Source organism: Panthera pardus, unplaced genomic scaffold (assembly GCF_024362965.1).
Source record: "Panthera pardus isolate Hobbes unplaced genomic scaffold, ASM2436296v1 HiC_scaffold_14, whole genome shotgun sequence".
NCBI classification, from domain to species: Eukaryota; Metazoa; Chordata; class Mammalia; order Carnivora; family Felidae; genus Panthera; species Panthera pardus.
The window spans coordinates 414582-442272 of NW_026526699.1; the positions used below are offsets into that span (position 1 = coordinate 414582).

General features: G+C 51.9%; 1 protein-coding gene across 2 annotated transcripts; it reads left to right on the forward strand.

The window, feature by feature from the left end:
- The first annotated feature begins 799 nt into the window (after positions 1–799).
- Positions 800–27393, forward strand: ANKLE2 (ankyrin repeat and LEM domain containing 2). 2 transcript variants are annotated; one of them, XM_019439041.2, is made up of 13 exons: positions 800–957; positions 9233–9706; positions 12134–12340; positions 13466–13659; positions 13740–13928; positions 16426–16548; positions 19141–19207; positions 19850–20022; positions 21685–21791; positions 22627–22811; positions 23208–23853; positions 25205–25336; positions 25699–27393. In XM_019439041.2, exons 2-13 carry the CDS (start codon positions 9238–9240, stop codon positions 25901–25903), a joined length of 2697 nt encoding a protein of 898 aa, XP_019294586.2. In that variant the 5' UTR covers positions 800–957; positions 9233–9237; the 3' UTR covers positions 25904–27393. The 2 variants fall into 2 exon arrangements, with proteins under 2 accessions (XP_019294586.2, XP_053757826.1); XM_053901851.1 differs by lacking the exon at positions 800–957 and adding an exon at positions 1706–1936.
- The last annotated feature ends 298 nt before the right edge of the window (positions 27394–27691 follow it).

Sequence of the window (27691 nt, forward strand, 5' to 3'; positions counted from 1 at the left end):
ATCCGCGTTACTGCTGAATGGTACAGCACCATAGGACTTTCAAATGACGGTTCCACAATTTGTGCATTCTTCCAGAGTTTATCCGGACACCTGGGCGTTTCCCGTTTGGGACTGCCACAAACATTGTGTGCCCGTCCCTTTTCATACCTAAGGGAAGCCTGCACTGCTGGGCCATAGAGCAGAGTTTGTCTGCTTATGAGAAACTGCCTGTTTTCCCCGGTGGTTAACTCATTTTACTCGCGCCAGCAGTGTAGGAGAATGCCAAGAGTACGCCAGTCTCCCCAAAATCAACCATTCTGCTGGGTGTAAAGCAGTATCTCACTGCGGTTTCATCTGCACTTCACTCACCCTCAAATTTACTGACTCTTTGCTGCCCAATCCACTTACATTTGCTTTTACCAAAGACGTCAATTGGATTTCTTCAGGGTTTTTCCATTAAAAAAAAAAAAAAAAAAAAAAAAGTCTGAGTTACAAGGGCGAATGGGTGGCTCAGTCCTTAAGCATCCAACTCTTGATTTCGGCGGGAGCCCCGCGTTGGCCTTTGCTGGTAGCTCGGGCCGGCTTGAGATTCCCTCTCGCTGTCTCTCTGCCCCTCCCCTGCTTGCGTGCACGCTCCCTCTCAAAAAATAAGCTTCCAAATGTTACAGAAGAGTCACCCTTTTCATCGTACACGTCGGAGAGTTCTGACAAGCCTGACGAGCATAACGTTTCCGTGAGCCCCTACAGCCCTTCCCCCACCCCCGCCACTTCAGAGTCAACCCCTCCCCCCGCAGCCACCCCTGCTCGGCTCCAGGCCCCTCTGCGCCAACGTGGAAGGGACGGGATCGCGCAGCCTGGAGCCCGACTAGACTACAGCGGCGGGCACCCGCTCCGCGGGGAAGCCCTCCGCGCCCCAGGGCCAGGGCCGGGAGGAAACAGCTTCACTCGGGCCACGGCGATGCAACGCCGGCCGGCCAGGTGAGGCCAGCTTCACGGGCGGCAGGGAGCAGCTCTCCCGCGCACACGCGGCAGCTGCCCGGTCGCCTGCTTTGTCTGGCGCGGGAGAACTTGGTTCTCCAAAAGCCCAGGCGGTCACGAATGCCGCCTCACAGCGGGTCCAGGAGAACAAAACGCCGACTCCGGCCCGGAGAGGCCGGGTCGCTCCGATCCCGCGAGCAGCCCCGCTCCCACTGGGGCCGCGCGGAGCTGGCGCGCTCGCGGGGGCGCCGCCGGCCCACGCCCAGGCCCCGGCTCGCCCCCGCCCTGGCTCGCGCGCCGGACCTCGGGCCGCCCCCCGGCCCCCGGCGTCCAGATGCCACCGCCCCCTCCGCCCGCCTTCCGGGCCGCCCTCGGCCCCCCCTCGGCCCCCCCCGCCCCCCGGCCCGGCCCGCGAGCCCCCGCCCTCCCCAGCCCGTCCCGGGCTTCCCCCTTTGGCCGAGCGCCGCCGACGAGGACGCCGTTCGCCTCAGGACCTCGCGACCCGAGCTGCCTCCGCTACCGCCTGACGGCGCGCTCGACGGCCCCTGGCCCCCCCCCCCCCCCCCGGGACTGGGGCCGCGGCCTCGCTCCCTTGCCGGGCCACGGGGCGCGGCGGGCGAGCGCCCCGGCCCCCGCGTGCAGTCCCGGCTCCGCACCGACCACCCCTGCGTGCGGCGCCGTCAGGCAGTAGCGCGGGCAGCTCGGGTCGCGGGGTCCTGAGGCGGGCGGCCTCCTCGGCGGCGGCGGCGGCGGCGGCGGCGGCGACCGGGCGGCGGCGGCCGGGCGGCGGCGATGCTGTGGACGCGGCTGGCGGCGGCTGAGTGGGCGGCGCTGGTCTGGGAGCTGCTGGGGGCGTCCGTGCTGCTGATCGCGGTGCGCTGGCTGGTGCGGCGGCTGGATAAGCGGCCGCAGGGCCTGGGCCGGAGCGGGCGTCCAGCCCCGCCGCCCGGCGCGGCCACGAGCTCGGCCCTAGACCCAGGTGAGGCCTGGGCCCGAGCGCCGCCCCCCCTCCCCGCGCCCCGCTCGCTGGCCTGGGTCCCCTCCCCTCGCCCGGCCCGGGTCCCCTCAGCTTGGTGGCCTGGGTCCCCTCCCCTCGCCGGGCCTGGGTCCCTTTCACTCCTCAGGCCTGAGTCCCCCCCCCCCCTTCCCCTGGCCTGGGTCCCCTCCCCTTGCCCGGCCTGGGTCCCCTTCTCTCCTCAGGCCTGGGTCCCCCCCCCCCTCCCCTGGCCTGGGTCCCCTCCCCTCGCCCGGGTCCCCTCAGCTTGGTGGCCTGTGTTCCCTCAGCTTGGTGGCCTGGGTCCCCTCCCCTGGCCTGAGTCCTCTAAGCTTGGTGGCCTGGGTCCCCTTCTCTCCTCAGGCCTGGGTCCCCTCCCCTTGCCCGGCCTGGGTCCCCTCAGCTTGGTGGCCTGTGTTCCCTCAGCTTGGTGGCCTGGGTCCCCTCCCCTGGCCTGAGTCCCCTAAGCTTGGTGGCCTGGGTCCCCTTCTCAGGCCTGGGTCCCCTCCCCTCGCCCGGCCCGGGTCCCCTCAGCTTGGTGGCCTGGGTCCCCTCCCCTCGCCCGGCCCGGGTCCCCTCAGCTTGGTGGCCTGGGTCCCCTCCCCTCGCCCGGCCTGGGTCCCCTTCTCTCCTCAGGCCTGGGTCCCCCCCCCCCCCCCCGCCTCCCCCGGCCTGGGTCCCCTCCCCTCGCCCAGCCTGAGTCCCCCTCTCTCCTCAGGCCTGGGTTTCCCCCCCCCCCCACTCCCCTGGCCTGGGTCCCCTCAGCTTGGTGGCCTGGGTCCCCTCCCCTCGCCCGGCCCGGGTCCCCTCAGCTTGGTGGCCTGGGTCCCCTCCCCTCGCCCGGCCTGGGTCCCCTCAGCTTGGTGCCCTGTGTCCCCTCAGCTTCGTGGCCTGGGTCCCCTCATCTGGCCTGAGTCCCCTCAGCTTGGTGGCCTGGGTCCCCTCCCCTCGCCCAGCCCGGGTCCCCTTCTCTCCTCAGGCCTGGGTCCCCCCCCCCCTCCCCTGGCCTGGGTCCCCTCAGCTTGGTGGCCTGGGTCCCCTCCTCTCGCCCGGCCTGGGTCCCCTTCTCTCCTCAGGCCTGGGTCCCCCCCCTGCCCCCCCCGGCCTGGGTCCCCTCAGCTTGGTGGCCCGGGTCCCCTCAGCTTGGTGGCCTGAGTCCCCTCAGTTTGGTGGCCTGGGTCCCCTCCCCTCGCCCGGCCTGGGTCCCCTTCTCTCCTCAGGCCTGGGTCCCCCCCCCCCCCCCCCCCCCGCCTCCCCCGGCCTGGGTCCCCTCCCCTCGCCCAGCCTGAGTCCCCTTCTCTCCTCAGGCCTGGGTTTCCCCCCCCCCCCCCCCCCACTCCCCTGGCCTGGGTCCCCTCAGCTTGGTGGCCTGGGTCCCCTCCCCTGGCCCGGGTCCCCTCAGCTTGGTGGCCTGGGTCCCCTCCCCTCGCCCGGCCTGGGTCCCCTCAGCTTGGTGCCCTGTGTCCCCTCAGCTTGGTGGCCTGGGTCCCCTCCACTCCCAGGCCTGGGTCCCCTCCACTCCCAGGCCTGGGTCCTCTCCCTCTGCCCGGCCCGGGTCCCTTTCATTCCCCCGGCCTGGGTCCCCACCCCTCCCAGGGCCTCAACTCTGTCCTGGGGCAGGGCTCTGCCCCCTCCCCTGGCGGGCCCGAGTCTGGTGTTTTGGGCGAAGGCCCGGAGTAAGTCCCGGAGGCTTCACGCGCACGCGATAGGGAAGCGGGGAGCCGCGGGAGTGGCGCCCCTGTCTCCGGGCAGTCTTCATCCGCTTGGCTCCTTCGTTTGGCCGAGTTCTTCTCCAGGCCCTGCGGGCTGTGGTCCTCTCCCTCGCGGCCTCGCTCTGCCTGTGCCACAGTGGTGGGCTTCCCAGACCGTGTGCGCCTGCAGGCGTTAGGGACCCTGCTTCTTCATACTGAGTTCACCCTCTCGCCAGAAAGTCGGGTTTCTTTTTGGAGAGTCAGCGGTCGTTCCTTAAGTACTCTGATAGGAGGATGGCGTTTCATTAGCAGAAAGTAAAGTCAGTGACCGCGTCTCCGGATCTCGGGGCTAACCGTCAGGGTCCGTACGGATGGCTTACTTCTGGTGTTCTGGCCCTGCAGCTGAGCAGACAGGCCCCAGGAAGGCCCGCCAGTGGTTGAGAGCACGCGGCTGGGAGGCTGGGGCCGGCTGGGATTGTAGGCCTGCTGACACCCGGTCCGCTTCCCCTCCGTCCTTGGGTTGCTTCCCTTTCCTCGCCTCCTGGAGAGAGTTTTAGCCGGTATGTTGAGAAAATAGCACGCTGATTTGTCCGGTCACACCGCCAGCCCTCTGCCAAGTAGCCGCACGACGCCGAGACTGCACACCGCCTGCGTGCTGAAGCTAAATGATGTGTGGGGCCACGAGGTCAGGGTTGGGAGCGCCCCCCCCCCCTTTTTTTAAGATTATTTATTTGTTTTTGAGAGAGAGAGAGGTACTTGTATTCTCTCACGAGCAGGGGAAGGGCAGAGAGAGGGGGAGAGAGAATCCCAAGCAGGCTCCATACTGTCCATGCAGAGCCCGACACGGGGCTGGATCCCAGCAACCCGTTAGATCATGACCTGAGCCAAAATCAACAGTTGGACGCTCAGCCGACTGAGCCACCCAGGTGTCCCTGAAGTCATTTTTTAGACTTACAAAAAATTACAAAACTAATATGAAGCAAACGTATGTGCGAAAAGATGCTCAACGTCGCCAGCCAGTGGTGAGACACAGATTAAACCTCCAACGAGATACTGCACCTGTTAAAATGACTAAAATGAAAGTAGCCAGTACCGCAAGCTGCTGGTGGAAATGCTGAGAAACTGGGTCTCTCATTTACTGCTGCTGGAAATGTTACAGGGGCAGCCACTCTGAAATCAATTTGGCAGTTTCTCAAAAACGTAACTGTGCACTGTATTTTTGGGCATTTATCCTAGAGACATGAAAACATTTTTACACAAAAACCCGTGTGCGAATGCTTATAACTACTTGTAGTTTCCAAGAACTGGAAAAAGCCCAAATGTTTCTCGAGGGACAAAAGGGTAATAAGACTGGCATGTTCACACCACGAAATGCTGCTCAGCAGTGAGAAGGAAGGAGGTGGTGGTGTGTCTCAGGAGTATCGTGCTGATTGAAAAAAGCCAAGGAGGTTTAGAGGGTGTGATTCCATTTATCAGAATGTTCTTGAAAGATTACGGTGGAAGAGAACAAATTAGTGGTTGCCAGGGTCTGGGGACAGCGGAGGAGGTTGGGGGGGGGACAGTTCTGTGATCATGACTTTATCCACGTGATGGGTGGTGCTGGAAGCACGTACAAAGAAGAGCAGAGTCGGGCCGACACTGGTGAGGCTTAGCCGGTGTCACTTCCCTGATTTGGGTGCGGCACTGTCACCAGCGATGGGTCCCCAGGAACTTCCCATACTATTGTTTGTGTTTATAGTTTTTTTCAAAATAAAAAGTTAAATCTATGCCATTCGTTTAGATTCCCTGATGTTAGTAGCTTACATAATCACTAGGAGTAGGACAGCCTGGGAGTGTTCACTCAGCTCGCAGACCTGACTGGGTTTCCCGTACCGTCATCTCTGTCTCTCTGTCAGTCAGGGTTTGGCCGATACTTTGGATTCCAGCCCGAGGGTCGGCAGACCGCATCTTGCCAGCCAAATCCAGCCCCCACCTGGTTTTTCAGTCTTGCTGGATCTGTAGCTGTTCTTGAGTGTTCGAGAGACCTTCTCGCTCACAAGTCTCACCCTTAGTCTGTGGCCCTTTATGGATGTTTGCTGACCCCATTTCTAGCCTCCTTGCTTGTGACTCCCTTCTGTCAGTGAGGAACTGGACTCTCCTTAGCCATGGTGTATCCAGGTGCTTGCTGACCCCTCAGGCTGGTGTAAAGCAGCTTCAGGATCGTGGACCTGTCGAATGTACAGTCACTGGGTTCGTTCACCACCACTCCTTGCTCTTCTGTTGTCCACTTGGAAGGTCTTTCTCCATCTTTTCGCTTATTTACTTATTTTTTAGTATGTGAATCACAAATGTGTTTCTTTTATTCTTTTTCTTTCTTTTTTTTTTTTTAACATTTATTCATTTTTGAAAGACAGAGACAGAGCACAAGCAGGGGAGGGGCAGAGACAGAGGGAGACACAGAATCCAAAGCAGGCTCCAGGCTCTGAGCATCAACACAGAGCCCGACACGGGGCTCAAACTCATGAACTGTGAGATCATGACCTGAGCCCAAGTTGGACACTCAACCTACTGAGCCTCCCCAGGCACCCCCCAAAAACATGTTTCCAAAAGTCAGAACATAAGAGTGACGTTCAGAGATGTTTTTCTCCCCTGTGCTGGCCCTCTGTCCATTCTTCCTGTCCAGTTTCCATACTCCACTCCTACTGGGAGTTTCTGCTTTATTCTTTATTTGGTACAGGTGAGCAGGTATTCGTATACTGTATTACAGTGTGTATTAAACAGTGTATTAAAGCAGTGGTTTTGTTTATATTCAGATTGACTTTCTAACATATGTGCTACAAAATAATAAGCCTGTGTAACCTAATAACTAAAACTGATAGTTGTGGATAATTTGTCAGTGTCAAACCTAGCAGCACGGACTTTACATGTATTTTTTACCTCACTCTTACTGTAGCCTGAGGGGTAGAACTGTCATTATATCCATTTTATAGATGAGGAAACTGAGGCTTAGAGTTTACATAACTTGTCCAAGGTCACACAGTTAGTGCTGTGATGTGATGGAATTGTTCTGTTTAGGGCTTGCTTGGTTGCAAGGACAAACTAGCCCAGATCAGAAGGGTGGCTTTAGAGCAGAGACACAGGAATGGCATGAAGACTGGACTTTTCTAGGAATGGGTGTGGCCTCTCTGTTTATTTGGAGCGTCTGCCCCAGTTATCCCAACCCCTTGCATGTGACTTTGACCTACTTTGTGACGTTCACATCAGTTTCCCATCATTGAGCCACCTCTGTTGCTCTTATATCGAGGTTTGTAGGGAATCACCTGGGTACTCCCCTAGGTGGAGTGGTCAGTAGGCCCTCCCCTTGAAGTTCTGTGGCAGGTTTGGGGTTCTGTGCGGTACACTCATTGTTTAAAAAGCCAGTATCCCCTTTGCCAATAAGTAATAGCCAGTTTTGAAATCTTGGAGTTGGGTGGGGAGAGATGGTATTAAAAGTTAAAAAAAAACCAAAACAATCTAACGTTTATTTATTTTTGAGAGAGAGAGCATCCGAAGCATGCTCCAAGCTGTCAGCACAGAGCCCGACACGGGGTTTGAACCCACGAGTTGTGAGGTCATGACCTGAGCTGAAGTCAGATGCTCAACCAGCTGAGCCACCCAGGTGCCCCGGCATTAAAAGTTTTTTAAAAAAGAAATTCACAGAAAAGATGGGGTAATATAAGAACTCTTTGCTTATAGCTATCATCCAGCTACAACGGGTATTAATATTTTGTGAATCTTTTTTATCTCTCACTGCCTCCCTCCTTTGCTCTCCTGCTAGAATAATTTATTTTTTAATTTTTATGTATTTTTTATTGATTTATTCTGAGAGAGAGAGAGAGAGAGAGCAGGTGCACAAGCAGGGAAGGGGCAGAGAGAGGGTGAGACAGAATCCCAAGCAGGCTCCACACCGTCAGAGCTTGATGCAGGGCCTGAACTTACAAACTGTGAGATCATGACCTGAGCCAAGGTCAAGATTGGATGCTTAGCCGACGGTGCCCCGCCATGGGTCCCCCTGCTAGAGTGTTTTCAAGTCAATCCTGGATGTCCCATCACTTCATTTGTAAACACCTCCTAAAACCCTCTACTCCTTGGTTTCATTTTGTATCAGTGTGTGCATTTCTCTTCATCTCCTCTAGGGGTTTCTCTCTTTTTACTGTCAGGTTCCACTTTAGGCTCACTGTCTTTGTGTTTGTTCCTTGTTATTCCTGGTTTATTATTGGCATTAGAGCCAGCATCTATGTGCTTGTGACTCCCACAACCAATTTTTCCCACTCTGAACTTCTTCTAAATCGAAACACCTGATCGGTAGGCATTAAGATGTTTTTGATGCTCAGTGCGTAAGTCTCCACCTCTTCTAGTTCTAGTATTCTCGGCCTTGGGTCAGGTCACTCATAGGCACCTGGACCAGAAATCTGAGTGTCATCCTAGGCTGCCTGCAGGCCCACACACCCCTCCCCATGGCCTCTGATCCATCCGTCCTTCACGCCTCCAGTTTTTCTCACCTAAGTGCTTGTTTCCAGCCCCATTACGACGCTAGCCTGTACCCCAATATTTCTTCTTTCTCCCCGATGCTTGCTGACCACACTTAAACCTGCGACCTGCTCTTTCTCTGAAGGTGTGGATTAGAGCTCCTGCTCCAATTCAGATGCACTCGCTGAGTGGCTGTGTCACTCGAACAAGTGACTGAGCGTCTCTGTGATCCAGGTTCTTCATCTGTAAAGTGGGGTGAACAGTGGTGAGACCTGCCACACAGAGAAATCATGCTGGTTAAATACTTTGTGTAGTGCGCTTACACCGGAGCCAGGCACATGGAAAGCCCCCCCCAAAACCTTAAACATTAACTACTTAATATTAGCAAAGTGACTGCCAGAGCCATCTCTGTGGCTCCTCTGGTTAAATCTTTGTATAATTTCCTTTACTTATGGAATGAAGTGCACATGTATCTGTAGGATGCATCTCTAGAGTTGTATTTTTGACGGATATTGTTCACATGCCCTCCTTGGGTTTGTTCTAGATTACACTCTAAGGAGCACCAAATGATGTGCCTGTTCCCCCAGTGTGAGTACCTACTTAGAAAGTTAGTGTGATTGTGTCACGTAATAGTATCAGGTTCTAAGATTCTTATCCAAATAAACCAGAAATTGCTTATCTAAATTTGGTTAGATTATGATCAATTGGGAAACACTTTCAGAAAGCTCTCATAGGAGGCTCATAGACTACCAAAAATATGGACAAACACTGGCTTGAAATGAAACTGAAGCCAGCATTTTTGCCACTTGTGTTTTTTGTCTTGTTGCTCATAAGAAAACAATGTAGGGGTGCCTGGGTGGCTCAGTCGGTTAAGCGTCCGACTTTGGCTCACGGTCCGTGAGTTCGAGCCCCGCGTCGGGCTCTGTGCTGACAGCTCAGATCCTGGAGCCTGTTTCAGATTCTGTGTCTCCCTCTCTCTCTGACCCTCCCCTGTTCATGCTCTGTCTCTCTCTGTCTCAAAAATAAATAAATGTAAAAAAAAAAAAAAAGAAAAGAAAACAATGTACTTCTCACCATCAGATTAATTCTTGTCTTGGCCTAGGTGAGATGACAATGGACGCTATCTTGGCTCGATTGAAACTCCTGAATCCAGATGACCTTAGAGAAGAAATTGTGAAAGCTGGATTGAAATGTGGACCCATTACATCAACCACAAGGTTCATTTTTGAGAAAAAATTGGCTCAGGCTCTACTGGAGCATGGAAGAACACTGCCTTCACAGCCTCCTGGCCACGACATGTCAGGAGCCACAACCATAAGCCAGGACGCACAGAGAAATTGGAAGTCGGCTGTAGGGAGCCAACCTGAGCAGGTTGGCTTGTCTGAGGACAGAGATTTTGGTTACAGCGTGGGCTTGAATCCTCCAGAGGAAGATGTCGTGATGTCTAAGACCTGCTCTCTGTCCTTCGGTGCTGCCACTGGGGTCAACGGTCACAAAGCCATGGTGACGGCCTCTGCAGGGCCGCCTCTGTACTATGGGGTATGCCCGGCGTACGAGGACATCCCTGCAAGAAATGGTAATGTGACAGGCACCTGGTGTTTCTCACATGGGGTGGATGGACAGCAGGGGAAGGTGATTTTGAAAATCACAAACTACAGAGAAGAATTAGGCCCCATAATGGCATTGCCCCAAATGAACCATCGTCAGCATTTTTGTATAGAATTCTGCTGAATTATTTGTAAATCTACATGTGACATGTGAATTTTTATAAAGAAAGTTGGATTCTGTGAGACATGCTTCACTTGCAAGTAGTTTTTGGCTGGCTACCATTTCTTGATTAATCTTCTCCCTCCTTTTTTTTTATTCAATATAAGCTGAACCCCTTTTATGTTAATGTAAATGGCTAATGCAGCTATAAGTAATTTTCAACATGAAAGAATTGCAATTTTATTTAATTTTTTTTTAATTTAAAAAAAAAATTTTTTTTTTTAACGTTTATTTATTTTTGAGACAGAGAGAGACAGAGCATGAACGGGGGAGGGTCACAGAGAGAGGGAGACACAGAATCTGAAACAGGCTCCAGGCTCTGAGCTGTCAGCATAGAGCCTGACGCGGGGCTCGAACCCACGGACCGTGAGATCATGACCTGAGCCGAAGTCGGACGCTTAACTGACCGAGCCACCCAGGCGCCCCTTAATTTTTTTTTTTAACGTTTATTTATTTTTGACAGAGACAGAGCATGAACAGGGGAGGGTCAGAGAGAGAGGGAGACACAGAATCTGAAACAGGCTCCAGGCTCTGAGCTGTCAGCACAGAGCCTGACACGGGGCTTGAACTCACAGACCGCGAGATCATGACCTGAGCTGAAGTCGGACGCTGAACCGACTGAGCCACCCAGGCGCCCCAAGAATTGCAATTTTAAACAAGACTAGAGTAGGTAGCATTGGAAAGAATTAATGAAAGCCTGATAGTGATTAGAATGTCAGAAATCCAGACTATCACTATTGTGATATCATTTGTGGTGGCACCCCAAAATAGGAGATTAGACACATTATGTACCATGAGTAGAACTGAATGTTTATTTTGAGAGAGCACGCGCGAGCAGGGGAGGGGCAGAGAGGGGGCGGAGAGAGGATGTGAAGTGGGCTCTGCTGACGGCCGACAGGCCACTGTGGGCCAACTCACGAACCTTGAGTTCATGACCTGAGCCAAAGTCAGACGCTTGACTGACTGAGCCACCTAGGAACCATGAGATCATGACCTGAGCCAGAGTCAAGAGTCGGATGCTCGACCAACTAACTGAGCCACCCAGACACCCCAAAAGGTGTGCATTTTCCTTTGAAAGCCACTGCCCCCCAGAAGCTGTTAGTACTCACTGTGTTTGAGAGAGTAACTTTTCCAGTCTGTCTACAGTATTGAACGCAAGGTTTTATATCTGTAAAAAGGGAAGTCTTGTTTCCGTTCTGTCAGCCAAACTCCATGTTATTGAACTTTCTTTTTTATCTTTTGAATAAGGGAAATCTCTGTCTTGTAGGTCAGTTACTTTTTATATGGTTTTAATTTATTATTAATTGTATGAATCTGTTGGTCATATCTACTGACCGTTTTTACTGGGCAATAGACATTACTATTCTTCTCTTATATTGGTTAAAATTTTTTTCTCCCCATTAAAAAAATTTTTTTTCTTCCCATTTGTATTTTATGTATTTTTGAGAGTTTCAAGCAAGCTTGATTGTGATAGTTCGCCTACAGAACTTTAATATTCTTATGTAATAGGAACTTTTCCTTTATGTATTCTGGGTTTCTTGGTACACTTAGAAAGGCATTCCCCACCCAAAATTATGTTTAAAATTCTCTTGCAATAGTCATAATTTTTAACTTGCTTTTTTTGTTATTTTTATTTATAACATTAACCCAGGAGTTTTCTTTTTCAGTATGAAATCGTATCCTTAGATACAGTAAAGTTACACGTGTATAGCATACACATTATTTACATTCACGTCCATGCATATGATCAGTCTTATTAACTGTGTTGTTTTGACTAGCTAAGGCCCTTTTTCTCAAGAATGACTTGGCTCAGGTCATGATTTCACGGTTTGTGAGCTCAAGCCCCACATCGGGCTCTGTGCTGACAGCTGTCAGCACAGGACCCCCTTCAGATCCTCTGTCTCTCTCTCTGCCCCTCCCCTGTGCATGTATGCGTCTCTGTGTCTCTCAAAAAGAAGTCAACATTTTTTAAAAATGGCTTTAAGATTAAAAACCTGAAATACTGGGGCACCTGGCTGGCTCAGTTGGAGGAGCGTGCAACTCTTGATCTTGGGGTCGTGAGTTCAGGCCCCACATTAGGTGTAGAGATTACTTAAAAATAAAACCTTTAAGAAACAAATCTGAAATACTAATGTGAAAGAAATCAGACAGCTGGTAATGGTTATTATGAAACTCGGGGCCTTCGGGTGTGAGCCAGTTACTTCTCTGTGATTTCCCTGTTACTTTTCCTACACAGAAAGGATTCATGTTTATGAAGATAAAAAGGAAGCACTGCAAGCTGTCAGAATGATCAAAGGATCTCGATTTAAAGCTTTTTCAAGTAGAGAAGATGCTGAGAAATTTGCTAGAGGACTTTGTGATTATTTCCCTTCTCCCAGCAAAGCCTCTTCAGCACTTTCTCCTGTGAAAACAGCACCACTCATGAGCAGTGGTGGGCTGAAAGGTGAGTTATATAGCAGTCAGCTTCTGGTACTGCTGTCAGGGTTACCCCTGGTGGTTTCTGGGCCCTCTTTCCTGATGTGTTGTGACTGGTTTTCTCCTCCTTTGAGAGAAGTCCAGTTTGCCAGGAAGTAGAGAGCTGAGGCCTAGGCCACGGAGTAGCCGAAGGAGAGTGGGTCGGTCACCTGGTCTGGGAAGGACTAGGGACCCCGAGGGTAGAGGCAGCGGGGCACTGAGTGGGCCCTGAACCTGACAAGGCCACTGTTGGCCCTTCCCTTCTGCTGCCTCTGTCTCCCTCTCTGCCTGCTGCCATGGGATCTTGGGGCTTTTTTAGATGCTGGGACCTGTCTCCTTCCCGCCTGCAGCCACACCTACTTCTAGGACGGTGGTGCCTGCTTTGGCACACATAGTCCTGCGGACCTGGAGCTGGCCTGCGGGGGGAGCCCTGCAGCCCGGAATCCCACCACACCTGCTCCAGCTCTGAACAGGGGTCTCGTGAGAGGCCTTTTCGGTAGGCCTTGTGCAGAACCCCAGCAGCCTCTGACCGTGGCCCACGCTCCGCCTTGCCCCCTCCTGGAGCCCGCAGCTGTCCTGCTTCCCAGGCTGGCTGGGGCTCCCGGGGAACGCACCCTCTCCTTATGGACATACGGCCTTCAGTCGAAAGCTCCGCCAGCCTGTTTTCCTCTGCTTCCTTCCTCTGCTCACACAGGTGCTTCGTAGACGAAGCCACAGTGATTTCTAATACTTAGAGGTTTCCCTCTTTGCAGTCGGTGAAAGTGCTCAGATTGTTTTCAGACCTTCTCGGGTGTTGTAATTAAAACGACAAATAGTCTTGGCTCACTGTGCGTTCGTGGGCGTGCTCCGTGCGCGTGGAGGTTCCTGTGTGCGTGCGGTGGTGTGCCCTCACCCTCCTCGCAGCCTTTTCTAGCTGCAGGCCGCTCGGGCCCTTTTGCACTTGGACTCCTGCTGTGGTGGCACGTTTGTGCCCCGCTGTTGGCTAGCGCACTCCCAACTAGGTGGTGATGAGCTTGTGTGGGGGCGATTTCTGCGGCCTCGGCGTAGCACACAGTGGGTGATGAGAAAATGTTGGTGAAGTTAAACATTCTTAAATCCTTTCTCTTGATGACAGATGGTTTGTACCCACCTGAGTCTGAAACTGTAAACAAAGAGCGAGCCAACAGTTACAAAACCCCCCGTACTCAGGATCTCACTGCCAAACTTCGAAAGGCTGTGGAGAAGGGAGAAGACGACACCTTTTCCGATCTCACCTGGAGTAACCCCCGGTATCTGATTGGCTCGGGGGACAATCCCACCATTGTGCAGGTAAGCCTGCTTCTAGCACCGTTAGCCTCGGAAGACTGTGCTTGGCAGAAATGAAGCTCACACCTACAGTCTTCTTTCAGGAAGGATGTCGGTACAATGTTATGCATGTTGCTGCCAAAGAGAATCAGGCTTCTATCTGCCAGCTGACCCTAGAGACTCTGGAAAACCCCGAGTTTATGCGACTCATGTACCCGGATGATGACCAGAACATGCTGCAGCAGCGCATCTATTACATCGTCGACCTGTACCTAAACACGCCTGACAAAGTGGTGAGTGCTCCTAGGAGGGGTCACGTCAGCCTGGCAGCAAGCTTGGTGTCCCCGTGTGCATTTCCCCGCATCGCCATGCACATGGAGGGTGGGACAGGAGACGCGCGTTCATTGCGCTCAGCTGCCTTCGAGTTAGGGGTGGGGACGGGATCTGTTCACACATAGGAGATCTGCCGCCCCAGGCGGGGTGTACGTGGGTCTCACCTGTGGCCAGAGTTGCTGCAGGAACACGTCCCTCCTGGCCTTTGTCCGGGGAGACCTGAGCTGGGCTTTGATGAGAGGCTGAGCCAACGCCAAAACCTAGAGAGAAAAGAAAGTAAGAGGTTGTGGTGCCTTTTATTCGAGGGTTCTGTGTGGTTTTTTTTTCCCCCACCTAATATGAGGAATCTTTCCTGTGGAGGTAAAAATCTCAAAGGTTTGATTTTTAATGGTGCATAAGGCTTATGTAAGAATTGTTAAAACAGAAGAATTTTACATAGTTCTGTAAGGCAGAACCCAGTGATAGCTTACAGCCAAGACTTGTGAGCCCTGAGCAAGCCCAGGAGTTGGGAAAGTTGTGGTTGGCAGGAGAGGGAATGACAAGCGTGCTGAAGGTGTCATGACTCACTATTTCATGACACATACTGAATGGGACACATCAAACTCCACGGTCGCAGAGCAAGGGTAACCTTTAAATTAACAAGAGAGAAAAGAGGGAGTGAAGACACATTTGGCCAATCTGGCACAGTTCTAGAAGGAGGTGTGGGAGAAAGCGATGATTATACATATGGAAGCATTACTAATTGTAAAAGAAGACAGAAGGAGCACAGAGTTCTGTGCTTTAGACTCAATCAGGAAGGATTCCTGACTTGGTTATTACAATCAGGAAGTATGACTTGAAGGGTAAAACAGAGAAGCGTGTGCCCTACAGAAAATACCGTATTTACAGAAGACGCGCATATGTACATCCAGAAGGAACACTTAATAAATTCTTGAAATTAGATGTTATGGGCTGTCTTTGAGCAGAACTCACTAAGAGTAGGAATCAAAGTATTAGACACAAGTACCTGGCTTGGCAGAGCCCAGTGTCGGTGAGAAGCACCCAGAGCCTGCTGTCTGGGCAGGAGAAGCGGTTCCCGGCAGGAATGCGGGCAGAGGCGGGAGTCACGTTTGCAGAGCTCGGAACAGGTTAGAGACGGATGTTCTGTGGTGCCAGGGAGCGGGGTGGCCAGAAGGACGCGGGCTGTTAGGTGCTGAGTGGAAACACTCACCCCTGCTGTGCCGCGATCGGTGTCCCCCCGCCTCTGCGGGCCTGGCACGGGAGGTCAGGCTATGAATGGATCTCGGGCCCAGAGCAGCAGTGTCCCCGGGACAGCATGAATTGAGAAAGTGCTAATACAGAGAATGCACCAGAGCAGATCTAGGAAAGGCCGGCCTGTTTTGGTAAACGAAGCTATACTGGAACACGAGCCTGCTCGTTCTTTCTGTGTCATCGTGGCCTCAGACACGCATAGAGCAGCGTGGCTGCCCTTGGCTGAGGCAGCTTGCCAACCTGGACGAGCGGGCAGGGTGCGGTCAGCACTGCTACGGGCAGACACCCAGACCTCTCCGGGTTCGTGTGGGAAGTCGTGTGGGATGGTGAGGTGGTCCTGGAGGGTGTGGAACAGGGAGCGGGTGCCTCCTGGAGGATATTTGTTCCCACGGGATCACTTGGATCACCTCTGGGGGATGCACAGGGTGGCGGCGTGAGTGCGAGTGCAAGCGGCAAGGCCCACGAGGAGTCTCGGAAGCCTGTGCAAGAGGCTAAGGGGAGGCCGGCACGTGGGGGACTTGCGAGCTGGCACGTGCCATCCTTGGTAGTCACAGGTGGACCGTGGCATTGAGTTCCTGGCCCTGGTCGACGGGAGTGGGTTCTGTTTCGGATGTGCTGCATTTGAGCCTGTGGCCGTTGCAAGTGAGGGTGCCCGGTTGAGGCGGGCTCCACAGCTCTTGGGCTCAGGGACGCTGTTAGTCGAAGGCCCGCTGATCTGTAGGCCTCAGTGGAAAGTATCCGGGGAGCGTTGGGAAGCGTCCTGAGGTCAGGAGCAGAGAGTCTCATTTACTGTGGTGTTGGCCGCGAGAGAGGGTTGAGGGCAGACCAGGTTCACAGACTTAGTTTTATTCTGGGTATTGCATCCATCTGTGTACCTCACCTTTTGAGCATTGATCGTAGGACTTTGTACTGGGCCCTGAATTTAGTTAAAGATGCAGTTTACTGAGCGGTAGTTATGCCCCAGCTCACTTGTCAGCTCCGTCTGGGCCTGGGCACCTGTTAAGTGGGGTGCTGGGCTGGCCTCAAGCTCTGGCTTCAAGTGAGGGTAAGTGTTAACACGCCAATTATGTCTCAGTTATAAAAACAATGTCTTTCTAGGGTCTTTTGTTTTTGAGCGTTTTTTGTTCTGCTAAATACCTATTTTTATCTTAAAGCAACTTTATGAGACAAACATAAATAAATATTCTTCCTCTGCACCTCTCACAGGGCTATGACACACCATTGCATTTTGCTTGTAAGTTTGGGAATGCAGACGTGGTCAATGTGCTTTCTTCACACCCTTTGATTGTAAAAAACCCAAGGAATAAATATGATAAAACTCCTGAAGATGTAAGTATTTATTTTTGGTTTTAAGTTTATTTGTTTACGTTTTTGAGAGAGCATCTGCATGTGTGTGCACATGCACATGAGTGGGGGAGGGTCAGAGAGTGAGGGAATCCCAAGCAGGTTCCGCACCGTCTGCCCAGAGCCCGATGTGGGGTTCCATCTCACAAACTGTGAGATCGTGACCCGAGCCGAAAGCAAGAGTCGGACACTTAACCAACTGAACCATCCAGATGCGTCTGTAAGTATCTACTAAATTGCTGTTACTACATAGTACTAGATATGAAAATACACAAAGTTAGAGTCACTGTGAAGTCACAGTAACTGTTTGAACATGTTTGCGTCACAGGCACATCTTAGAACCATGATTACTGAGTAACGGGCCTAGCTCCTGGCTTTAATCAAGTTTCCTCTGTGCGTACCTCAGTTGACCAGGGAACTGGAGAACAGAGGAGGTGACGGTGTTGGTCGTTTGGGTGATGATGATGTTGCTGATGGTAATGAGAAGGTGGTGAGGATGACAGTGGAGAGGTGGTGATAATGAGGGAAATGGTGGGGATGATGGGGATGATGGTGATGTTGGTGCTGGTGGTGACGGTGATAATGGAGATGGGGATGACAGTGATGATGATGATGGTGGTGATGGTGGTGATGACGATAAGGCCGGGGATGATGGTGCTAGTGGTGCTGGCAATGGTGATGACAGTGATGATGGTGGTGAGGTGGGTGATGGCAGTGATGAGGACGATGGTACTGAAAGCTGACGTGTTTAGCTCATGATGTACCAGCCGCTGTCCTAAGCCCCTCCCAGATATTCTCACCTGACCTATACAAGCCTTGTTAGGATTGATACTGGCCGTTGAGCAAAATGTGCCTTAGAGAGGGCAGAAGTGAGGTGGGGAGGGAGGTGGACCTGACGGAAACTGAAAGAAGGGTGATTTGTACTGTGCATCGGAGCTGTTGGCAAGCTGACCTGGGTCAGCCAGCCCTTGAGATGGAATCTGCAAGGATCTTAATCTGGTAGCAAATGCCACCTGTGTAGTTGCTATGGTTACGAAGATAGTGCCCATTTTCTATAGAAACTACAATACATGTAAAGAAAAAATTTTTCATTCTGTAACTCAGAAAATTACTATTATTTTTCACATGTATGTCTGACTCAACTGTTTGTGTGCATAGGTATGTATATTTATTCAATATAAGATGGTCTTTGGTAACTGCTATTCTTTTTAAATTAAAAAAAATTTTTTTAATGCTTGTTTATTTTTTTATTTTTTTATTTTTTTATTTTTTTTTAATTTATTTTTGGGACAGAGAGAGACAGAGCATGAACGGGGGAGGGGCAGAGAGAGAGGGAGACACAGAATCGGAAACAGGCTCCAGGCTCCGAGCCATCAGCCCAGAGCCCGACGCGGGGCTCGAACTCACGGACCGCGAGATCGTGACCTGGCTGAAGTCGGACGCTTAACCGACTGCGCCACCCAGGCGCCCCAATGCTTGTTTATTTTTGAGAAAGAGAAAGACAGAGACAGAACATGAGTGTGGGAGGGGCAGAGAGAGAGGGAGACACAGAATATCAAGCAGGCTCCAGGCTCTGAGCTGTCAGCACAGAGCCCGATGCGGGACTTGAACCCACGAACCGTGAGATCGTGACCTGACCCGAAGTTGGACACTTCATGGACTGAGCCACTCAGGTGCCCCAGTAACTGGTATTCTTTAAAGCATTTGCCTTTCGGGGCGCCTGGGTGGCTCAGTTGGTTGAGCATCCGACCTCGGCTCAGGTCATGATCTCACAGTTCGTGGGTTCGAGTCCCGCGTCGGGCTCTGTGCTGACAGCTCGGAGCCTGGAGCCTGCTTTGGATTCTGTGTCTCCCGCTCTCTCTGCCCCTCCCCTGTTCATGCTCTGTCTCAAGAATAAAAAATAAACAGTAAAAAAAAAAAAAAAAAAAAAGCATTTGCCTTTCCTCACAATCAGTTACACATTTGAAAAAATAGTTGCACTACTTACAGAGTAGAGTTTGTTTTTTTCACAAGCTGGCAGGAGATGGTAATTTTGTAGTTCCTTCCTTATTTTAAGGTTATTGTGGTTTTTTATTATTTCTAGTAAAAATGTTCTTGAAACATCCTGCAATTCTTTAAGGAAGAAAGTTGATTTTAGAGTAGCAAGAATAAAACACCGTATTCTCGTTAAATAGGAACTCTGTTTTAACCCATCCAAACAAGAGCAACAAACAGGCCCCCAGGCATTGGAGCTCATAGAACTAAAAATTACAAGTGTCTCTGCCTGCGTTTGCCTAACTGAACATGCCTTTCCTTGAGGAAAACTAGAAAGCGTAGGGTAACACGAAGAAAGAAAATCAGTTCACTCCCAGGGTTTGTTTTTCTTGTCCTGACCCCTTTAGCTTTTATAGAACGTTTTGGGAGAAAATTGTACTGTTCAACATGGGTTTTTTGGTTGTGAGTTTGATGAAATATTTACCATTAGGACACTATCCTTTTTTTGTTAACCTTAAAACTTGCTTTTATAAAATTATTTTAATGATAAAATGTGACAAATTAAGATTTAAAGTGTTCACATACTGTGTCTTTTTAAAATAGGTCATTTGTGAAAGAAGCAAAAATAAGTCTGTGGAGCTGAAGGAGCGGATCAGAGAGTACTTAAAGGGTAAGGGGGACCCTGGCCTGGCGTCGTGGGAGTGGATCCTCTCTCAGGTGACAGCCTGAGGGTCGTCTTCTGCTTCCTGAACCCCCAGCTCAATGCCATCTTGTTGTCCTGTCATCCCTCCTTTGAAGCCTGAGCTTTTCCGAGAGACGTGGGTTGTCTGTCCTTTGACTATTGCTCGTGGCTTCACCCCGTCATCCCTGCCCGTGTCTCGTGCAGCAGGACCCTCTCCCCCACTTGCATGTTTCTCTCTCAAAAATAAATAAACTTAAAAAAAAATTATTAAAAAAGAGAGTTAAAATCGAACTTTCTCTTTTTAACAATTCTCAGATTCCCATTATGCTAATGTTGTTCACACAGGCCCAGTCCTTTTAGTACCTGGGGGTGAGGAAGTCTGCTGCTGCCCTTCCTTCCTTCCCCTTATTTTCCTGGCAGAGGAATAATGTGTGGCTGATTGAGTCTGGCAAAAACTGGCCGCTTCCCCAGGTCTTTTGGCTCCAGAGCTTTTGCACCTTTTAGAGTTTTTGCAGCCTTTTTATCACTGAACAGCTTGCAAAACCCTGGTGTTTCTGAGGCTGCCTGACGCGGCATTGAGGTGAGGACCTGCCCAAGCAGATGCTTTTAGCCGGCGTCTCCTCCTCCCAGGCCACTACTACGTGCCACTCCTGAGAGCTGAGGACACGTCGTCTCCGGTGATCGGGGAGTTGTGGTCTTCAGACCAGATGACCGAGACCTCTCACGTCAGCCATGGTGGAGGCGGCCCCAGAGACCCTGTTCTGACCCTGCGAGCCTTTGCAGGGCCCCTCAGCCCATCCAAGGTGAGCTGCTGTGGAAGCTTCTGGAACCAGCTCCTGGCCATCCCCACCAGAAGTGCCGGGTGTTCCAGCTCTTGCTTTGTGTTTGGTGTTGAGACCAGGACTTATGGAATCGTAGTCAGTTGGTGACAAGGCTTGAGAACATCTGCTGGAGAAACCAGAACGTGTCTTAACCCTGTTCCTCACTCGCTAGCCAGAGCGGATGCGGTGGTGAGCCCATACGTGAGAGAAGCGAAGTTTACCTGGGCTGACCCTCCATGCTGTCATCACCCGGTGCTCCGGTCTGTGTCAGTGGCCCTTCTCACAGTACATGCTGGTCTAGCCTGGCTGTCTATTCCCATATTCCTGGATTTGTATTGTCACTAGGAAACTTGCATTTGCAAACTGTGCAGTTCACCTTCTGGGCCGAGGTATTTCATACACTGTGTGTCATTTTCCTCTCGTTAAAAATAATTTTAAAGGGGCGCCTGGCTGGCTTAGTCGGTTAAGCGTCCACCTCTTCTTGATCTCAGCTTAGGTCTTGATCTCAGAGTTGTGAATTCAGGCCCCACATTGGGCTCCTTGCCGGGAGTGCAGAGCCTGCTTGGGATTCTGTCTCTCTTCCTCTCTCTCTGTTCCTCCCTTGCTTGTTCTCGCTCAAAATAAATAAATTTAATTTTTTTTTTTTTTTTTTTTTAAAAAGAGGCACCTGGCTGTCTTGATGGGTGGAGCGTGAGACTCTTGATCTCAGGGTTATGAGTTCAAGCCCAACATTGGCAATGTTGAGTGTGGAGATTACTTAAAAATAAAATCTTTTTTTTTTTTAATGCTTATTTTTGAGACAGAGGGAGACACAGAATCCGAAGCAGGCTCCAGACTCTAAGCTGTCAGCACAAAGCCCAGTGCAGGGCTTGAACCCATGAAACGCGAGATTGTGACCTGAGCTGAAGTCAGGTTAATAGACTGAACCACCCACATGCCCCTACTTAAAAATCAAATCTGAAAAAAAAACAAAAATCACTTGACATGAGACCTACCATCTGAACGAAATGTAAAGATAAATCATTTCATTTATTTTTTAAAGTCTATTTCTTTTGAGGGAGAAAGTGCACGTGAGCAGGGGAGGAATAGAGAGAGAGGGAGAGACAATCCCAAGCAGGCTCCACACTGTCAGTGCAGAGCCCGACGTGGGGCTCAAACCCAGGAGCCATGAGATCATGAGCTGAGCCAAAACCAAGAGTTGGATGCTTAACTGAGCCACCCAGGCGCTCCAAAAATAATAATAATTTTAAATAGTTATGTGCAGTTATAGAAGTGTCTCCAAAAACAGGTGTTATTAGTTAAGATTAGATTCATTTGTGTAAAAGAAGACTCTAGTTAAGAGTGACCTGAAAACATAAACATGCATTTACTCTTATGTGATGGGAAAGTGGCTTGAGGGTGGCAGCTCTCCAGTGTTGGCCTCGGGGTCCCCGCGGGAAGCTCCGACCCTCCCAGCCCAGCCTGGGCCCCTGGAAGGAAGCAGGACCACGCCCCCACGGAGCCTTGCCTCTGTGTGAGCGCCGCCCTGAGGCCGTCCGGCTGCCAGACCAGAGGGGGAGGGAGGAGGGGCGCTGGGAGGTGCTCGATGTTCTGTTCGTTCACCTGTGACTTGGGTGAGCACCGCCCCATCCGGTTTCTCCTCAGGCAGAAGACTTCCGCAGGCTCTGGAAGACCCCACCTCGAGAGAAAGCGGGCTTCTTTCACAGTGTCAGGAAGACGGATCCAGAAAGAGGCGTAGAGAGAGTGGGAAGGTACTTGCCAGCGCAGTATGAAGCGACACGGAGCTGAGTAGCAGTGTCCTTTCGTCCGCTGCGTGTGTCTGTGTTGAAACCAGTTAACAGCCGCCTTCAAAATGTCATTCCTGGGAAGCGTTCACTGGGGGGACATAAAGCCTCTTTACGCCGTGGCAGCCACTCTCCCGGCAGGATTGATGGGTAGCGTGCCTGGGTTCACAGTGTTTTGTGTGACGTGTCATACAGAGGGTGCCCTCTTGGCAGTAAAGGAGGAAATAAAACACAAGAAGGAGGTGTGGCTTGAAACTACTAGTAAAAAGTCCCAGAAAAGCATTTTTCCCACCATCAAGATGCTGAATACAGCGTCATCAAATAAGGCTACACTGAGTTGTTTCAGAGCCTTTTCTCAAAATATGTGCCCCCCCGCCTCCCTGTATGTATATGTATGTATATGTGTGTGTGTGTGTGTGTCTGTATGTACACACACATATATAACGTGCCTAGTTTCAGGTTGACAACTTGAACCTCAAAAGAACTTCCAAACGTTTATTTATGTGCTCAGCCAAAACCAGAGTCGTTTGTGGTGTGAGTGGGGTGGTCGAGGCCTCCTTGCCGTGACTTTAATGCATTCAGTGTAACAGTTCGTGAGTGAAACCACTCTCATTCTTGGCCTGCTTTAGAAAATAAAAACTGCTATCTTAGCCCCATATTTAGGATAAAGTAAAAATCATAACCAGAAGTACAGGCATTACTTGCACACTTTAGCACAAAGTGGCTCTTTTCTGTATAGTTGGTTCTGTGAGCGTTTTTTCCGACTGGTTTTCTAACTGATGGATGGTATCTCTTCCTGCAGGGAGCTGGCTCATGAGCTGGGGTATCCCTGGGTCGAGTACTGGGACTTTCTGGGCTGCTTTGTTGACTTGTCTTCCCAGGAGGGTCTGCAAAAACTAGAAGAATATCTCGCTCCCCAGGAAGTGCGCAACGACGCCCAAGAGTCGGGAGAAAATGAAGCCAGCCATCAGGACGCCTCTGTCTCTGGTAAGGACGCGCAGGCACATGTAGGTTCTCAGGACGCGGACCCTGTCCGGTGGCCGCGGACCAGGAAGCACGTCCACGTGAACGGGCAGACGCCTGCTGCTCCGCCTGCCCCTTATGTCCTGGCGAGTCATGGGAGGTGCCAGCCACCGTCCTGACCGCATGTGCCTACCCTTGACTTCCTTCTCCTTTTCCTGCCTTTGAGGGCAGGGTGCTGGGCCTGGAGGCTGTGCTTTCTGTTTGGCTTTTCCCAGGGAACTCACACCTGTCAGGGGCTGAGGAGGCGGCCTCGGCAAGAGGCTGGTTTCTGGCTGGTCCCAGGGATTTGCAGCCGCGCTGCCTGACGTGTCGCAGAGTGCGTCGCCCGCGCCTCTGCACAACTGCTCCTCTCCCTTGCAGGCCGCCGGAAGTGCAGCAATTCCATCTCCGTGAGGGCGTTTCTGGACGAAGATGACGAATTGAGCTTGGAGGAGATTAAAAATCGGCAGAACACAGCTCGGAACAACACCCGGCCCACACTTGGCACTTTTGGGGACTTGGAGTGTGACATCCTTCCCTTGGAGCAGGAGACCGAACTCATAGAAGCCTCCACCCTGACCAGTGCCCACAGCAGCAAGAATGGATTTTGTAGCCCCCTAAGCGGAGGCCAGACTCTGGGGAGGAGGCGGCCAGAAGCCCCGCGTGGGGAGGAAGCCCTTCTCTCACCGGTGCCGGGCCTGACTGTTGAGTTTGATAAACTAAATTTGCAAGATCTAGGAAGTAACTTTTCTAAGACCCCAAATAAAAATATGAAAACTGCAGACAGACGGAGCCCGACAACAAGAACGGATGCGGTGGAGAGGGACTTGTTAGAGCCGTCTGCTGCCGATGCTCTTACAAATGAGCAAATGAGGACAGAAAATGAAATATCCGCCAGAATTGCTAAGATACTCCTGGGTCCCGACGCTCCTGGGCACGAGGCACAGCAGAGCTACAGTTCCCCATCCCCAGAGCCCTCAGGGGTCCCAGCTAGGAAGGAACCCATCCAGAGGCTCTTCCTTTTTGGGTATGAGTGGGTCGTGTGCGTGTGGGAGGCTGTGGGAGTAGACCTGGGAACGGAACATGGCAGGAGGCCGTGGGGGTAGACGTGGGAGCACATGGGAGGTCATGGGGGTGGGGGTGGATGTGGGAACATGGCGGGAGGTGGTGAGGGTAGACGTGGGACCATGTGGGAGTTCATGGGGATGGGGGTGGACGTGGGAGGCTGTGGGGTGGATGTGGGAACATGGTGGGAGGCCATGAGGGTAGACGTGGGAGCACGTGGGAGGCTGCGAGGGTGGACGTTGGAGCACACGGGGGGTCATGGGGGTGGCGTGGACGTCGGAGGCCATGGGGTGGATGTGGGAACATGGTGGGAGGCCGTGACGGTAGACGTGGGAGCACGAGGGAAGCTGCAGGGGTGGACGGAGCCTGTGGGAGGTCATGGGGGTGGGGGTGGATGTGGAACAGGGTGGGAGGCCGTGGGAAGCTGGGGGGTGGACGTGGGAGCACGTGGGGGTAGGGGTGGACCTGGGAGCATGTGGGAGGTCATGGGGGTGGGGGTGGACGTGGGAGGCCATGGGGTGGATGTGGGAACATGGTGGGAGGCCGTGAGGGTAGACGTGGGAGCACGTAGGAGGCCGTGGGGGTGGACGTGGGAGCACGTGGGGGTAGGGGTGGACCTGGGAGCACATGGGAGGCCATGGGGGTGGGGTTGGACGTGGGAGACCATGGGGTGGACGTGGGAACATGGTGGGAGGCCGTGAGAGGTAGACGTGGGAGCATGTGGGAGGCTGTGGGGGTGGACGTGGGAGCACGTGGGAGCACGTGGGGGTGGGGGTGGACGTGGGAGGCTGTGGGGTGGACGTGGGAGCACGTGGCGCCATCCTAATTCTCCTGAAGCTTTTTTCTGCCCGCAACCTGGTTGGACGTGCGCTCCTGGCTCCTATGTCTTTGATGAGTTTGTAGCTCTTGGTGCTTTTTGTGACCCTCCAAGTTGGCGGGAGACGCGTTTTCCTTTCCAGCTCAGCCTCCCGTCTTGCTGTACTTCTGGGGAAGCTGCGCTGAGAGCTCGGTGCTGCATCCCGGGGAGTCTCGGCCTTCTGGTTGGTGACCTTCGGAGGTGGCAATGCTCAGAATTGCATTTTCGATGGGATGGTGTGTCCTCTCTGCCACTGTGGCTTTTGTCCTCCACAGCCCTCACCGCAGCTCTGACAGCCGAGCCCTGCAGCGGCAGCAACGGACCGGCTGCCCGTGCTTCCGTCCTGCTGCTCTGTTCCTGTGCCCAGCCCTCGAGTTCAGAACATCACGGTGTTGGAAGTCTGTGTTTCTAACTATGGGTATTTTTGTTTTTTCTTTCCTTTTTTTCTGCCTGGCAGAGAGGAGCCGTCCAAACTGGATCGGGATGTGTTGGCCGCTCTGGAGGGTACGGATGTGGACCCACAGCGGTACCCGGCTGTCCACAGGTGGAAGAGCGCCGTCCTATGCTTCTCCCCCTCAGACAGACAGAGGTCAGTGGGCCTGCAGGGTCACCGGTCTCTTATATGGGGGCTGTTGGTGGCCGCCTTCCGGAACGGTCTGGTTCTGAGTCGCGTGTGTGCACGCAGTGGCTTATCTGGGACACTGGCAGATGGGTCGGCCACGCTGACGTGTGGCTGCCTGCACAGACAAGGGGTCTGCAGTTAGGGAGAAAGGGGACCGGGTGCTGCCAACAAGGTCGGGGCAGAGGATGGAAGCAGCCGGGGCTCTTGTTCAGGGCCACACGGGACTCGTGTGGAAGAGCTTGTGTGCTGTGAATCCACAGGCCTCGCAGGGTTGGGGCGCGGGGCCCACGTCACCATCCATGCTGACAGACCTTTCTTGGTTTCCTCAGTTGGCCGAGCCCCGCGCTGAAAGGGAGGCTGGAGTGTCGGCAGCCGGATCTTGGCGGCCCCCACAGCTGCAGCCCAGGGAGAAGCCCCGGGAAGCCCGGCCCCACACCCCACTCCCCGGGCCTGGGCAGCCCTGGGCGCTATAGCCCCGCAGGCGGGGGCCGCCTCCGCAGGATGGCGCGGCTGGCCCAGCTCACGGCCTTGTAGGGCTGGTGCCAGCTGCTGGGCGTCTTTTATTCTGTGTTTGTAAAGAAAGAAGGGTAACGTGTTTATTGCTAAAATTCTACCAAAAAGAATATATGCTGATTAATTTATTCTCATTTTGAGAGTTAAAAGAATTTTAGAAAATGCGCATTTTTTTGTATAAAATTTCGTTCTCTGGTGTTTTGGGAGAACTTGATGAAAGCAAACTCGGATACAGATTTTCTGAGAATTGTCACTTGTACCGACGCAGACTCGAGCTCACCGTCCCAGGCGGACGGCAGGTTGTGGGTGCCAGAGTTGGGGCGGCCAGATCGGCGGTGGCGCCCCTGGAATAGCTTCATTCACTTCAGTTCCGTTCTTAGAACAGATGAATTTTGTGTCGTCTTCTTTTTCTGGGAAGGAGTCTCGGACTTTCTAGTTCATGATAGAAAAATCTTTGTTTTGCCAGTGGATCCCAGTGGATTAGGCCAGTTGATAAAGATGGCTGTCCGGCAGTAGACGAACCTTAAATAGGTCTTAGACTTGCAGCAATGTTTCTAATTTGGGTCATTACAAACATTAAACTAGGTTTTCTCTGGGAATAAATCCTCTAGTCTGTAGGAGTCCTAGGAACCGTCCGTAGCACTGGACAGGCCAGCAGCAGACCTAAGAAACCTGCACCTGCAGTTACTTTGTTTAGTTGCCAGAGTGATACCAATAAAATGATCTTTAAGTTGTTCTCTGGTTTTCAAATGTATTGCATATTTTCGAATTCATTTCCTTCCGATTTCCTGTGTAAAAGTGTTGTGTTTTAGTACAGAAACTAGAGGTTTATCTCTGAGTCCTGGTCAGTTACCGTAGTGCATTTATTTCAGCTTCCCTTTGGCCGTGACCTCTTGGGGGGTCTGCCTGGAGCGTGGGGGCCACCTTAGAACCACTGCCATGACTGACACCCAACCCACGGCCCCACGTTGAGGGCCGACCTTTCTCGGGTGTACGTGACCGCTCACACGCTGCTGGTGCTCTGTGAGCATGTCCAGTGTTATCCAAAATGCAAAGCTCTACCAATTTTTGCTAAATTCAGTGCCTTTTGTAAATTATTTTTTATTTTCCTGAAACTTGCTTTTTTGAGAATATACAGAGATACTCAGTAGGCATGAGGTTTTTTTTTTTTTTTTCTATGAAAACTCTGGGAACTTGTGTTTAAAAAAAGTTTATTTCTTTCATGTGTTAATAAGAGGTCAGGAATATTGGAATCTAGATTTAGATTTAAAAATTTTAAAGGTTGTTGCATAGAGTGTGTAACACTGGTGTGACAATCTAGATAAAACACAGAAAAATACATTCTATTCTAAAAGCCAATGGCGTTTATAAAAGGCATCTTTGTTCTCAAAAGAAATTAGAATACAGATAGCATATTCACAGTGGCAATCTGTTTTCTATAAAACCTTACCGTACTGTCCTGTATGTTGTTGTAAATATCCAGATGGAAATTAAAAGTGTTTCTGTCCTAATTTTGCAGACTGTGGTTCTTGTTTTCTGAGGTTTTAGGTCATCTTTGACTATTTCCTCGTTTGTTTATAGAAGGTGGCCCTGGCCTCAATGAATGCATTATCGTGTGTCTTAAGGTGATTTTGCATTGTTTTTTAAGCTACTTAATGAAATTATTATTAAAACCATGTGGTAATAATTCTAAGCTTTCAGAAAGACTGCTCTCACTGGTGTCTGGGCAAGTACCGTTTTTAGTAAAATCTTAAGCAGTGTTGTGATGAAACAGTACATTAATCTGATGGTGGTGAATTTGCTGTTTTT

Bases quoted from the DNA above. Each gene is read 5' to 3' on its own strand.
- ANKLE2 (XM_053901851.1), top strand. From the start codon at position 1,750: ATGCTGTGGACGCGGCTGGCGGCGGCTGAGTGGGCGGCGCTGGTCTGG. The intron at 12,341-13,465 runs GTGAGTTATATA...TCTTGATGACAG, and splicing joins GAGCAGTGGTGGGCTGAAAG to ATGGTTTGTACCCACCTGAG. The intron at 25,337-25,698 runs GTCAGTGGGCCT...TGGTTTCCTCAG, and splicing joins TCCCCCTCAGACAGACAGAG to TTGGCCGAGCCCCGCGCTGA.